A 14,489-nucleotide genomic window follows, 5' to 3' on the forward strand; every position below is an offset into this window, starting at 1 on the left:
ATAATTTTGCCTTTTAATTTTACCGATTTTTGTCGGTAACTCAACAGAAAATAGGTGGTTTGCTGAAAAAAACATCCGTTTCGTCAACTGAGATTCGCAACTTCAGTTGAAAGTTGCCATACATAAAGTAATTTTGGCAACAAGCAACGCCTCTTAACGATAATTGGCAATCGATAATCGACCCCTTAAATCAACAAATTGATTGCTATTGAAGAATATGCCGATATTCCAAAACTTATGAAAAAGTTTAACCTAACCTCAAATTTGAAATATATTTTCTTAATTACAGAAAAAAAAGACTAGTCATTAGCAAAATTATGACACCATATGATCGTTTTTTTACAACATCTCAATTATTAAAGTTTTAATAACAAGATTCAACCTAACCTCAACTTGGTTAATTTTATAAACATGAATTTTTACGCGCTTTTTCCGACCAAACTGTTTTGTTTGTAGTTATTTAATATTGATTTATATCAAGAAAATGATTCCTATTAAACAAAAGGCCGATATTCAAAAATTTATGAAAATGTTCAACGTAACCTCAAATTTGAAATGTGAATTTTTTTATTTAATTTTTAAATTACAAAACAAACGATGCGCAATTAAAAACATCACAACAAGTTGGCCATGTTTTACAACGTCGCTACAGTATTATTAAAGTTGTTATAAAAAAAAATTCAACCTAACCTGAAAGGGTTTAATTTTTTTGAAACTTAATTATCTTTTGTTGTTTCGTATAAAATGTTTATTTGTAATCATTTAATATTGATTTAAATCAGTAAAATAGCCTGATATTAAAAAAAGTTCAACCTAACCTCAATTTATGAAAAGTTCAGCGTAACCTCAAATTTGAAATGTGCATTTTTTTTATTTCTATTTAATTTTTAAATTACAAAAAACAAAAGACGCGCCATTAAAAACATCACAACAAGGTGGCCATTTAATTAAAGTTTATATAACAAATTCAACCTAACCTGAAAGGATTTAATTTTTTTGAAACTTAATTATTTCTTGTTGTTTCGTAAAAAATTGTTATTAGTAGTCATTTAATATTGATTTAAATCAGTAAAATAGCCTCTCATCAAAAAAAAAGTCGTTATCCAAAATTTATGAAAAAGTTCAACCTAACCTCAATTTTGAAATGTGAGTTTTTATTTTTAGAATTACCAAGACGAAACAAACGCCATTAAAAAACAAACCCTTTTTGAAGTTCATCTTTTTGGTCTGTTCCAGTACAGCAAGAATCTGGTAATTTTTTCGATATCATAAAGGAGCAATTGTTATCGTAGTGAAATTTTTTTGTTGATTTAAATCTATATTCGATTACTACAGATAAATGCTCTGTTGCAGCAGTTATTTGTAGTAATCGAATACAGATTTAAATCAACACAAATTTTCTATACAAAAATTTCAACCTAACCTTGAACTTAAAATGTGTGTTTTTTATTTATTTTTTTAAATTAACACGCTCGCAGACGCAAAAGTATTCAAAGAGTGTCAAAAAATAACACCGAATTATTTTCGAAATTAGTTATTTATTGTATTTATTTATTAATTATTAATTTTATTATAATTTTTTTATTATATTATGGGTATTTATGAAAGTAAACGTACTACGTATATAAATCACCAAACATTGCGATTGTATCCAAGTAAATGAATAAAAGTTGACTTTGCATGTGAATGCCATAGCATTCACGTCATCCTACGTCACGCTGAAAATGAATGCTATTGCATTCACGTCCGCGAATCTGATAAATAATGGGCCGATTCCGTACAGCGAGGCGAGTCGTGTCGCGTTGCCAGTTGCAATTTTTCCATTACGTATGGCAAAAGTCGCACGACGACGTCAAATTTTGTCGCCGTAATGTTCATTTTCCGGCGACAACAAATTAGCTGTCGCCGTTCATTTTTACTAACGAATAAAAATAAAATAAAAAAAGAATAAAAATAACTTGTTATCGACGATTATTTTCTATCGCTGTACGTAGTGCATTTTTAAATTTTGTCGCAGAGACGATAGACGACGCGACATGACTCGCCTCGCTGTACGGAATCGGCCCATAAGTCTCGCCATTAAAAAACATCACACTATGGTGACCATGTTTTACAACATCACAATTATTGAAGTTTTTTTAAAGAAAGATTCAATTGGGTTAATTTTTAAAACTTTTACGACCCTTTTACGATTAAACTATTGAAAGGTCGATATTCCAAATTTTATGAGAAAGTTCGGCCTAACCTCAAATTTTAAATGTATGTTTTTTAATTACAAAAAATTAAATGTACGTTTTTTAATTACAAAAAACTAGTCATTGAAAACAATTACATGACAACAGACCATTGTGTTTTACAACATCACAAGTTCTTATAAAAAAAGATTCAATCTAACCTCAAAGGGTTCCATTATTAGAACATGCATTTTTATGCGTTTGTTCGAATAAACTGTTTATTTGTAGTAATTTAATATCGATTTAAGATGAAAAATGTTCTTTCTAACAAAATACGGTCATTCCACAATTTGTGAAAAAAGTTCAACCTAACCTCAAATTTGAAATGTGAGTTTTTTTATTATTTAATTTTTATGTTGTTTTGGCTGTTGATCCTGGTTTACAACATCACAATTATATTATTAAAAAAAAAAAATAAAAAAAATATTAAAATTCAACCTAACCTGAAAGTAATTAATTTTTGAAACATTTATTCATTCGAATAAATTGTTTAGTTGTTGTCTTTTAATATTAATTTAAATCATCCTATCGACACAAAGGCCGATACTCCATAATTTGTAAAAAACATTCAACCTAACCTATATTTTGGAACACATATTTCTGAATACATAATTTAGATTTAAAAACCGAATTAATTTATTTTTTTAGATTATAAGGCACACCGTTGAAAAAAAAAATATGGCATAATCAGGCATGTCACAGAAACGAATTCCGTTCGTACGCACGATAACTCTCTTATTTTCTTCCAGCCATAGAACAGGTTCCAATATGGACTATATCGGTTCACTTATAAACCCCACTTTATCATACTTCCCTCTTGTGGGTCAATTTTGCCGAAAAAACATACATGAATATCAACTCCCTGGGAGTTGTCTCACTCTCTCCATTAAGTTTCAACGACAGAAAGACAAAACTCACGGGGGAGTTTACATTCATGATCAGGCTGATAATAGCAATTTTCCTGCACAAGATATTGTTTCTTGGTTTCTTTTAATACTAGTTTCAGCTAGTCTATAACATTACTGAAGTACGTATCCCAAACCTATAAGCTATCAACTTTTTTATTTTTTAAATAACTATTTTATTATTTAAACAAAAATATCTACACCTAACTTTAATGATAATTGCACAAAATACCAATACAAGAAAAACTATTTAAGTATATCTCCCAAGTCATAAAAAAAATCGTTGATCAAAGACTCAACAAACAAGATAAGCTTTTGTTTTCAAAAAGGTAAATTTAATAAAAAAAAAAACCCCTTTATAAAATATAACGAATATATTGTAATAAATTATACAAAAAATGATACAAAATAAAAATCGAATATTTTTTGTAATGACAAATAAAACAATTGTCGTTTTTTGTTGTTGTTGGTTTCTTTTGTTTTTGTGTGGTGTAAAAAATGCGTTTTATTTCCTTTTTCTTTGTTTTTGTCTTAACAATGCAGTTTAGTAGTTCTTCTTCTTCTTCTAATAAAAATTTAATTTTGGAAACAAAGAAAACAAATTTCTTAATGACGTTGTTTTCTAAATAAAAACCACAATCTATTGTTGGTGTTGTTGTATAACATAGTAGCAGCAACATTGAACTGAATGCGGAAGAACAAATCTGTTGCTGTTTTGCCATTTTATGTTTTGTAATTGCGCCCTCTTCCAAAAGTTGTTCGTTGCTATTTTGCACAGATGTTGAACGAAAATAATTAAATAATTATTTGTTGTTTTGTTGCTAGATGATGGATGTTGTTGTTGTTGAGTGTCGTAGTAGTTGTTTTTATTAAATTAATAAAGTGAAAAATTATTTGGATACTGGAGCATTTCGATCAATAACAGGTTGTATAGTTTTGCCACCAAAGATTTGTCCCCAACCAATTAAACTGAAAGAGAGAGAAATAATTAAAATATTAAAATAAAAAATAAATGTGAAAAAGTTTTATTATAGTTGCACCCTTTCTCTATAAAAGGGGCTAAAGAAGCATCCTTTCTCTACAAAAGGGACTATATAAACATATATGGAAGACCGCTTTAGGAGTTCTTCTATCTATAGAAAAGCCCTTTAGGAGGCCTTCTATCTATAGAAGACCCGTTTAGGAGTTCTTCTATCTATAGAAACCCCCTTTAGGAGGTCTTATATCTATAGGAGACACGTTTAGGAGATCTATCTATAGAAGATCCCTTTAGGAGGTCTTTTTGTCTATGGAAGACACTTTTAGGAAGTCTTCTTCTGTAGAAAACCCATTTTAGGAGATCTTCCATCTATAGATCCATAGAAGATCCCTTTAGGAGTTGTTCTATCTATGTAAGAACCCTTTAGGAGGTCTTCTATCTATAGAAGAACCCTATAGGTCTTCTATCTATAGAAGACCCCTTTAGGAGGTCTTCTATCTATAGAAGACCCCTTTAGGAAGTCCTCTATCTATAGAAGACCCCTTTTGGAGGTCTACTATCTATGGAAGACCCCTTTACGAGGTCTTCTATCTATGGAAGACCCCTTTACGAGGTCTTCTATCTATAGGAGTTGTTCTATCTATAGAAGACCCCTTTAGGAGTTCTTCTATCTATAGAAGACACTTTTTATGAGTTCTTCTATCTATAAAAGACCCCTTTAGGAGGTCTTCTGTCTATAGAAGACACTTTTAGGAAGTCTTCTGTAGAAAACGCATTTTAGGAGGTCTTCTATCTATAGAAGACGCCTTTAAGAGGTCTTCAATCTGTAAAAACCACCTCTTTAGTAGGCCCTTTATCTATAGAAAACCCCTTTAGGAGGTCTTCAATCTAAAAAACCCCTTTAGGAGCTCCTCTATGTATAGAAGACCTCCTTAGGAGGTCCTCTATCTATAGAAGACCCCTTTAGGAGGTCTTCTATGTATAGAAGACCCCTTTAGGAGTTCTTCTATCTATAGAAGACACTTTTTATGAGTTCTTCTATCTATAAAAGACCCCTTTAGGAGGTCTTCTATCTATAGAAGACCCCTTTAGGAGGTCTTCTATCTATAGAAGAACCCTTTAGGTCTTCTATCTATAGAATACCCCTTTAGAAGGTCCTCTATCTATAGAAGACCCCTTTAGGTGTTGTTCTATCTATAGAAGACCCCTTTAGGAGGTCCTCTATCTATAGAAGAACCCTTTGGGAAGTCTTCTATCTATAGAAGACCCCTTTAGGAGGTCTTCTTTCTATAGAAGAACCCTTTAGGAGGTCTTCTATCTATAGAAGAACCCTTTAGGAGGTCTTTTGTCTATAGAAGACCCCTTTAGGAGGTCTTCTATCTATAGAAGACCACTTTTGGAGGTCTTCTATCTATGGAAGACCCCTTTACGAGGTCTTCTATCTATAGAAGACCCCTTTAGGAGTTGTTCTATCTATAGAAGACCCCTTTAGGTGTTGTTCTATCTATAGAAGACCCCTTTAGGAGGTCCACTATCTATAGAAGAACCCTTTAGGAAGTCTTCTATCTTTAGAAGACCCCTTTAGGATTTCTTCTTTCTATAGAAGAACCCTTTAGGAGGTCCTCTATCTATAGAAGACCCCTTTAGTAGGTCTTCTATCTATAGAAGACACCTTTAGGAGGTCTTCTATGTATAGAAGACCCCTTTAGGAGTTCTTCTATCTATAGAAGACACTTTTTATGAGTTCTTCTATCTATAAAAGACCCCTTTAGGAGGTCTTCTATCTATAGAAGAACCCTTTAGGTCTTCTATCTATAGAAGACCCCTTTAGGAGGTCTTCTATTTATAGAAGACCCCTTTAGGAGTTGTTCTGTCTATAGAAGACCCCTTTAGGAGGTCTTCTATCTATAAAATACCCGTTTAGGAGGTCTTCTATCTATAGAAGACCACTTTATGAGGCCTTCTATCTATAGAAGACCGCTTTAGGAGGTCTTCTATCTGTAGAAGACCCCTCTAGGAGTACTCCTATCTATAGAAGACTTCTTTAGGAGGTCTTCTCTCTATAAAATAGCACTTTAGGAGGTCTTTTATCCATAAAAGACCCCTTTAGGGGGTATTCTATCTATAGAAAAACCCTTTAGGAGGTATTCTATCTATAGAATAACCCTTTAGGAGGTCTTCTATGTATAGAAGACCCCTTTAGGAGGCCTTCTATCTATAGAAGAGCCCTTTAGGAGTTCTTTTGTTTATAGAAGACCCCGTTAGGAGGTCTTCTCTCTATAGAAGAACACTTTAGGAGGTCTTTTACCCATAAAAGTCCCCTTTAGGAGGTCTTTTACCAATAAAAGTCCCCTTTAGGGGGTATTCTATCAATAAAAGAACCCTTTAGGAGATATTCTATCTATAGAAGAACCCTTTAGGAGGTCTTCTATGTATAGAAGACCCCTTTAGGAGGTCTTCTTTCTATAGAAGAACACTTTAGGAGGTCTTCTATCTATAGAAGAACCCTTTAGGCGGTCTTCTATATTAGAAGACCCCTTTCTATAGATAGAAGACCCCTCTAGGAGGTCTTCTGTCTATAGAAGACCACTTTAGGAGTTCTTCTATGTATAGAAGACCCCTATAGAAGGTCTTCTATCTATAGAAAATCCCTTTAGGTGGTCTTATATCTATAGAAGACCCCTTTTCTATCTATAAAATACCCCTTTAGGAGGTCTTCTACCTATAGAAAAACCCTTTAGGAGGTATTCTATGTATAGAAGACCCCATTAGGAGGCCTTCTATCTATAGAAGAGCCCTTTAGGAGGTCTTTTGTCTATAGAAGACCCCGTTAGGAGGTCTTCTCTCTATAGAAGAACACTTTAGGAGGTCTTTTACCCATAAAAGTCCCCTTTAGGAGGTCTTTTACCAATAAAAGTCCCCTTTAGGGGGTATTCTATCAATAGAAGAACCCTTTAGGAGATATTCTATCTATAGAAGAACCCTTTAGGAGGTCTTTTACGTATAGAAGACCCCTTTAAGAGGTCTAGAGAAGAACCCTTTAGGAGGTCTTCTATCTATAGAAGAACCCTTTAGGCGGTCTTCTATCTTAGAAGACCCCTTTAGGAGGTCTTCTACCTATAGAAGACCCCTTAGGAGGTTTTCTATCTATAGAAGACCCCTTTAGGAGGTCTTCTATCCATAGAAGAACCCTTCAGGAGGCCTTCTATAGAAGACTCCTTTAGGAGTTCTTCTATCTATAGAAGACCCCTTTAGGAGGTCCTCTATCTATAGAAGACCCCTTTAGGAGGTCCTCTATCTATAGAAGACACCTTTAGGAGGTCTTCTATCCATAGAAGAACCCTTTAGGAGGTCTTATATCTATAGAGGAACCCTTTAGGAGGTTTTCTATCTATAGAAGACCCCTTTAGGAGGTCCTCTATCTATAGAAGACACCTTTAGGAGTTCTTCTTTCTATAGAAGACCTCTTTTGGAGGCCTTTTATCTATAGAAGACCCCTTTTGGAGGCTTTTATCTGCAGAAGAACCCTTTAGGCGGTCTTCTATCTATAGAGGACCCCTTTAGGTGGTCTGCTATCTATATAGGACACCTTTAGGAGGTTTTCTATCTATAGAAGATCCCTTTAAGATGTCTTTCATCTAGAGAAGAACGCTTTAGGAGGCCTTACATTTATGGAAGACCCCTTTTGGAGGAATTCTATCTACAAAAACCTCCTTTAGGAGGTTCTATCAGTACAAGACCTCTTAAGAAAGGAGGCCTTTAATCTATAGAATACCCCGTTAGGGTATTGTAAATAGCTTTTGGATCATAATGTCTGCAAACAAGGGCTTGCCCACCAAAAAAATTATATCACTGTAAACAGGACCGCAAAGAAAGCGTACCTTCAGACAAATTTTCAAATTCCCGAACAGCCCTTAAAAACGATCACAAACACTGAATGCACCAAAGACAAAGGAATTTGGTGGAAAATAAGGAGGCTCCACATTTGCCTTAAAAAAATTAAAAAAAAACCTCTCTACTTACCGCCAATGTTTCTCGACACGACGACTGAGGGCGATCTTTTCACCCTTTTCCGTGCACACGGGTGTGGTGAGAACAATTTTGGCCAAATCACCCTTTGTGGCAGAGATGCGACCACCAGTACTCAATGAACCAATATTGACGAGCAGAATTTCACCCTTTACTAATTTCTCGACACGAGCACCCTTCTTATCACCATCCGTACGGACACCCAACAAACGACGCAATAGATAATATGAAATTTCCAATTCAATGAAGATATCGGGTAATTGGCCAACAGCACCCAATACTTGGCCCACCAAACGATCTGCACGGCAGAGAGTTGGATCAATTTTTGTGCCAACACCGATCAAACCACCGGGTACAGCATATTGCAGTTCATTTGTTTCAGCATACAGTGAGACAATGCGTGAGAAAATCGGACGGCAGGTGATGTTACCCTCAGAGTCTTTGGTTACAACACCGGGACGTACTTCGATTTCTTGGCCCACACGTAAGACACCACAGAGAATTGAGCCGCCAGCAACACCACCCTTGAGATCGTTAACCTCACAGCCAGGTTTGTTGACATCGAAGGAACGGATAACAATTAACCTGGGTGGGGCATTAAAATCACGTTGTGGTACAGGAATCTTGTTGACAATGTACTCGCACAATACCTAGAAAAACAACAACATTTGTTGTGAATTATATGTGTAAAATGATGGTTAATTGTTACTTACATCAATGTTGTATTTCAATTGAGCCGATATGGGTATAATGGGTGCCCCCTCAGCAACTGTGCCCTGTACGAATTTCGTAATATCTTCGTATTGTTCCTTGGCTTGTGATTCCTTGACCAAATCAATTTTATTTTGTAAAATCAAAATTTGTTTCAATTTCATGATTTCAATGGCGGCCAAATGTTCAGAAGTCTGGGGCTGGGGACATGATTCATTGCCGGCAATCAGAAGCAGAGCAGCATCCATAACAGCGGCACCGTTCAACATGGTAGCCATAAGAATGTCGTGACCAGGGCAATCAACAAAACTCACATGACGTACCAATCTGAATCGGCCAGAACAAGAGGGGCGAGCGCAGGGGAAATTATCATCTTTGCTAGAACTATCCGAAACAAAGCATGCTGGTCGAGGACACTTGGGATTGTCACATTTGTAAATTTTGGCATTGGCATAACCTGAAGAAAAGTTTTGGGGGGGCAGCAAGAAAAATAGAATAGAAATGTGGATACATAAAAAGTATTACCATCACCAACTAATCAGTCCACCCTAAGATAATGAAAATGTGTTTGTTGTTTATTTTCATCTCTAGTCATTTATTTGCTTCATTTTTTTTTTGTTTGTTTTGTTTTTGTTAAAAAATTCTTTTCAATATAATCGGGGGTCCAAAAATTGGGAAAGTTTTTTTTTTGAGATTGTTATGATAATTGTCTCAATTATGTTTTAAAAAATAACTTCGTATCAGGTTTTTTCTCAATAAAAATAGTGAGTACAACAATTCAAATTGCATAAAAAATTTCGGAAACGAAAAGTTCGTAACGTGAACTTGTAAAAAATATGATCATTAACAAATTTTGTTTTTTTTTTTCGATTGTTTATCAAATAATTACAACTAATAATAGTTAATAATAATAATAATAATTTGTTATAAAGTCGAGAATGTAATGTCCTTGTTCTTCTTATTCTTTATCCTTTAAAAGTCTTTGAGTATAACAATTGAAATGTCTTCAAGATATACAAATTGTGGTTCGTATTTCATTAAAAAATAAATGCAAAGTCAAAATATTATTAAAAAAAAATTTGGGGTTGTAAAAGAAAGCGATTAAAACAAAACTTTGCGGCAATTTTCGGCTCCACAGCGACAACTGACTTTTTCAGCGCTTGAAAGATTTTCATATTCTGCCTCGCCGCGGATATAGTCAAAGCAGAGCTCCTCGCCGGCTTTAATGGGCCGCAAGGTGAAAAACGCCAGCCGAGGCATATTGATATCCAAGTTGTCAACCCAAAATGGAAACACCGCCAAATTGGGATCACATGAATGATTAAAGAAATGACATACATTGCCATATAAGGCAGCATCTATGGTGTACATACTCTCGGCATTGGTATTGTAGTCTAAATCGAATAGATATGTGCGTCCTACGGCATCGTATTGGGCACCACGTTCATCTGCTTCTTCACTGGTAATTATTTCACCCACATACTCGCCCACAAATTCACCTTTGCGCATCGGTTGTTCTGTGCGTACACCCCAACCACGACCATTGGCGGTTTTAAAGAGGCACAACGAATTGCGTCGTCCCCTTTGGATAACACGATTTGGACAGTCTTCTGGACAGGCACACGATTCATTGCACTCATAGATTGCCTCACCGGGATAGATGCGTAGACGGCCATTTTTGTCATAGGCAAAGTAGCTATCGGCCAAACGTGCACAGCACTTTGTTGAAGGTGCACACACCTCTTCACATTTACAACCGACTTTGGGGCTGGGAGTTATCTCAACACCTTTGCCACAAAAATTGGCATTAATATACTGGAAATTGAGATCCAGTGTTTCAAAATCAACATTATTTTCAACTTTGATGGGCGCCACTGACTCTATCAGATTCATGCGTTCCTCCCATTCCTGCAAGGAGGCCAATTGTTGTTTACGTTTATAGGATAACGATTCCTTTATTAGGGATTTTATTAAGCGTTCTTTTATTTTTTCAGGTTCTTTCCAGCCTTTGTACCGGGCCTTTATAAACTGGGCCAGCAGAATTAAATCAACTTTAATAACCGTGGGATCAAATTTATCCAACTCTAGCATATCCACCTCATCAGGCTGTAGAGTGATATTTTCGTTACCAATCTTCTCTTCTAAATCTTGACGTATGCCGGGTATAACATCTTCATGTAATAACATTTGACTTTCTATGAAGCCATCCAGCAAAACACATTCACTGACATTGGCCAACTTTTCCCAGGTATTTTGTGATTTGGGATAATTCAACCACTTGACAAAGAATACTGGCTCGGCATTAATGGATTCCATGCTTTCAATGTCTTCCACAACATATTCATGCTTTTGTTTTTTGCTCGGTCGTGGTGTTGTTTCTGCTGTGTTGCTGTTGCATGAGTTGCGACGTCGTTTTAGTGTATTCTGCAAGGCCTCTTCTACTAGATTAGATTTGGTGAGAAGTACTACTAACGATTTGGGTGGTGATTTCATATACAACGAATCCGCACTACATGTGGAGGCATTGTCATTGAGACTTTCATAGCCGCTACTGGGACTGAGGGATGGACCACGTTCCGAACGTGTCAGTAAACTATCCAAAGACGATGAACGTGTTAGGCTAGTACTTTGCTGGAGTTGCTGTTGTTTCAATTGTTGTATGCGTCGTTGTTGCAGTTGTTGTTGTCTTTGCCTCATACGTTGCCGGTGTTTTGCCTCCTGTTGTCTTTCGAATTCGCGCAATAATTTTGGTGATGCCAGCAGGGCTTGTATGCGTTTCTGACTTATGCGTTCTGCAAAATTTCCCATTATCGAACGGATCGGATCGATCGATCACACGGACACACACAGAGGGAGTGAGAAATAATTTACCGGAAACAAAATAAAAATAAACATAAAAACGAATCAAAAATTAAATGTGGCGGATGGGGGTATTGCATCAAACATTACATTTTGTTGTTGTTTGTTTTTGGAAAATTGCTGGCTGGAAAACTACAACAAATCAAATTTATACCCTATCAAATATTTTTTTCATTCATCTTCAATTCTTTGCAACTCCCAGCAATTTATTTGGAAAATTTTACAGAACGCATATTTCACTCTTTCACAAAAGTATTTGTTATATTTTTTAAAAAAAGACTGCCAAACAAATTGAGCTTTAATTGTGAAAAACAACAAAAAAGTCTAAAATCTTCTTACGTATAGGAAAAGGATGATATATAATTACCATTCTAAAATATGTGTGTCGGTTAAAAATATATGATAGGGATAATGTTGATTTAGTTTTCAATACAAAATAAATGACTAGAGATCGATCTGTGGTGGTAAGCAGACGTGTATGTAAAAAATGATAAATTATAAACAAAATTATAGCGATCGAATTACGATATAGGAGATAAAAAGGCATTCTAAAAGGGTGTGGGGGAACAGGATTAGTTTGGGGTCAATTATAACTTATTTTTAATTGTTAATATGAAAAATCAACACTCGAGGTAATTATTTTCTTAGTTTTAATTTCCTAAAATACCCAGAAAATGAGATGGTAACGGCTTGGGTCTCCATAATCGATTCTATATTTCGCAATAATCCTCTAAAATAGCCAAACTTGGGAGCTACGATATATAGCTGCACAATAAAATGGAACAAATTGAATACTCTTCCTTCCAGCTGGTTGAAAAAATCTGATTGTAATTTTTTTCCAAAGTAGACGGCCTATGACCTGGGATTTTAAACTTTTTCCTATGGACAGGTGAAAATCTCAAGTAGGGGAACAATATTTTGTTTTTAATTGTATTTTTTTCAAATAGCCAGTCTTTAAACAACAACATTTATGGTAGAGCCGTCTCAATGTTGATTCATATTTGAAATGTCCTATCTGGAAAGTTCAAGTTTATTCCCCCTGAAAATGTGAAAATATGTTACTATTTATATTTTAAAATGAAACCACTGATGGTTTTTGGACATTAACCAGAATTGAACTTGATTGCCAAGCCAAACATCTTAGCGTATTTCATACTTAGCGTATTTCATACATACGAGATGGTCTACAGTCCTCATTCAGGCTGTGTGTAATTGCAAACAATGTAAAACGATTTCATCATCCCTTAAAATTTCCCTCCAATTAGTCCTGCATCTGGAAATCTAACACATAGACAATACAAATGCATTTACCTGTAGAGATACATGTGAAGGTATTCAATATATCTATCTTATTCATAATCTACCTGATGATTTCATCTATCAAATGTGTACACAAACGATCGCTAATAATTTTGTTTATCCAAAATTACTAATATGATGACACTAAAATCTAAATACCCAATACAACAAAACTTACCCAATTTAATTGTAATATTTCTTTCCAATTCGTTTTTGAAACGAACAGTTTGTACACCGGAGATGGCTTTGACCACTGTTGATTTACCGTGAGCTACATGACCGATGGTACCAATATTGATAGTGGCTTGACGTGAAATAACTTCAGGTGATAATGGTGTCAAATTGCTGACATCCTAAAACAAAACAAAATTAATAAGAATTCAAATTTTAAACAAATCAAAAGAAAAAGCAACGAAAATCTCAAACCATATTTTATGACAACACCAGCATCAACAAGGCAGTCAATCAGTCAGGCAGGCGGCACAATAATTGAATTGTGAGAGGGAGAGAAACTCTACTTAACTGTCGTGGCATTTTTTGAGGTTAGATTTCGCACAGGATGGCAATTGCATCAGATACAATAATTACACTTTTTTACAATGTAAAATAAACAATAGACGCTCCAAGTTTCCACAAATTGCTCCATTTCCTCACGCAGTTACATATTTTAGTGCAAAATGTTGTTAATTTAAACCACAGAAACGCCACGTGCAGAAATTTTTTTTCGCGTCAGCTTGGTGGCATTCAGAAATTTGTGTGTCAATGCAAAAGTTTTAATTTCATCGATTTGTTTATACAAAAAATTTACATTCACTATTTGAAAAACATCACAAACATTTTATTCCTTCCTTGCATGGCATTTTCTTGTAAATGTTCTAGGAATTTCCCTCGTTTTATCACATTTTTCACGGCTCTGCTTGTTGATGCTGTAGCTGTTGTATGGAGTGGCGTTGCTCCTTCTTTTGTCTTATTTTTCCCTTAGATTTACCAAATTTTTTAAATCTTGCTGCTGCAAATTTGTATTTGATACAGTCTGTGCTTCCGCTGTGGACATTTTTCTGCTTCTATCTAACACTTATCCCAAATAAAATAAAAAACTTTATTCCACAACTAGTTTACGCCTTAACATCAAAATTTTTTACGCGAGAGAACGGCAGAGAACGTAGCCGGCCAGTTGTTAATAAAGTCCGCAGTCGTAAAAGACAATTTTGGCGCGATATGAAATGTCACATTAACGACGGCGGCAGTGAATATTGTGACTCGGCGTTTCGTAAATATCCAATGCAACCATGGCGGAATAATGCTAGGTTTACATTTTCGAAATCCACTCGATTTCAACTGCCAATTCCATTGCTCAAACGTCAAATGAATGGCCTGTTCCCGTACTTTATAAAGTAGTAAAAGTCGTAAAAGATTTTCATATAAATTTTGTGTACGGAAGTGGTAAAAATTGTAAAAACTTTTTAGTTCTGG

The 14,489-nt window shown here is 35.1% G+C and overlaps 1 protein-coding gene across 2 annotated transcripts; it reads right to left on the bottom strand.

The window, feature by feature from the left end:
- Window positions 1–3,452: 3,452 nt before the first annotated feature.
- Window positions 3,453–14,301, bottom strand: LOC141398810 (eukaryotic translation initiation factor 2 subunit 3). 2 transcript variants are annotated; one of them, XM_073976519.1, is made up of 5 exons: window positions 14,005–14,259; window positions 13,195–13,369; window positions 8,861–9,315; window positions 8,142–8,797; window positions 3,453–4,108 (listed from the first exon to the last, which is right to left on the bottom strand). In XM_073976519.1, exons 1-5 carry the CDS (start codon window positions 14,068–14,070, stop codon window positions 4,030–4,032), a joined length of 1,431 nt encoding a protein of 476 aa, XP_073832620.1. In that variant the 5' UTR covers window positions 14,071–14,259; the 3' UTR covers window positions 3,453–4,029. The 2 variants fall into 2 exon arrangements, with proteins under 2 accessions (XP_073832620.1, XP_073832613.1); XM_073976512.1 differs by lacking the exons at window positions 3,453–4,108; window positions 8,142–8,797; window positions 8,861–9,315 and adding an exon at window positions 9,426–11,650 and having other exon boundaries at window positions 14,005–14,301.
- Window positions 14,302–14,489: the final 188 nt, after the last annotated feature.

The sequence above is a fragment of the Musca autumnalis genome, unplaced genomic scaffold, assembly GCF_047663935.1.
Source record: "Musca autumnalis isolate F117 unplaced genomic scaffold, ASM4766393v1 scaffold_1, whole genome shotgun sequence".
Classification (NCBI taxonomy): Eukaryota; Metazoa; Arthropoda; class Insecta; order Diptera; family Muscidae; genus Musca; species Musca autumnalis.

Coding starts and splice junctions, on each gene's coding strand:
- LOC141398810 (XM_073976512.1), bottom strand. CDS start 14,070: ATGTCCACAGCGGAAGCACAGACTGTATCAAATACAAATTTGCAGCAG. Junction 13,370..14,004: donor AGCAAGATTTAAAAAATTTG/GTAAATCTAAGG, acceptor GTTTTGTTTTAG/GATGTCAGCAATTTGACACC. Junction 11,651..13,194: donor AAATATTACAATTAAATTGG/GTAAGTTTTGTT, acceptor GAAATTTTGCAG/AACGCATAAGTCAGAAACGC.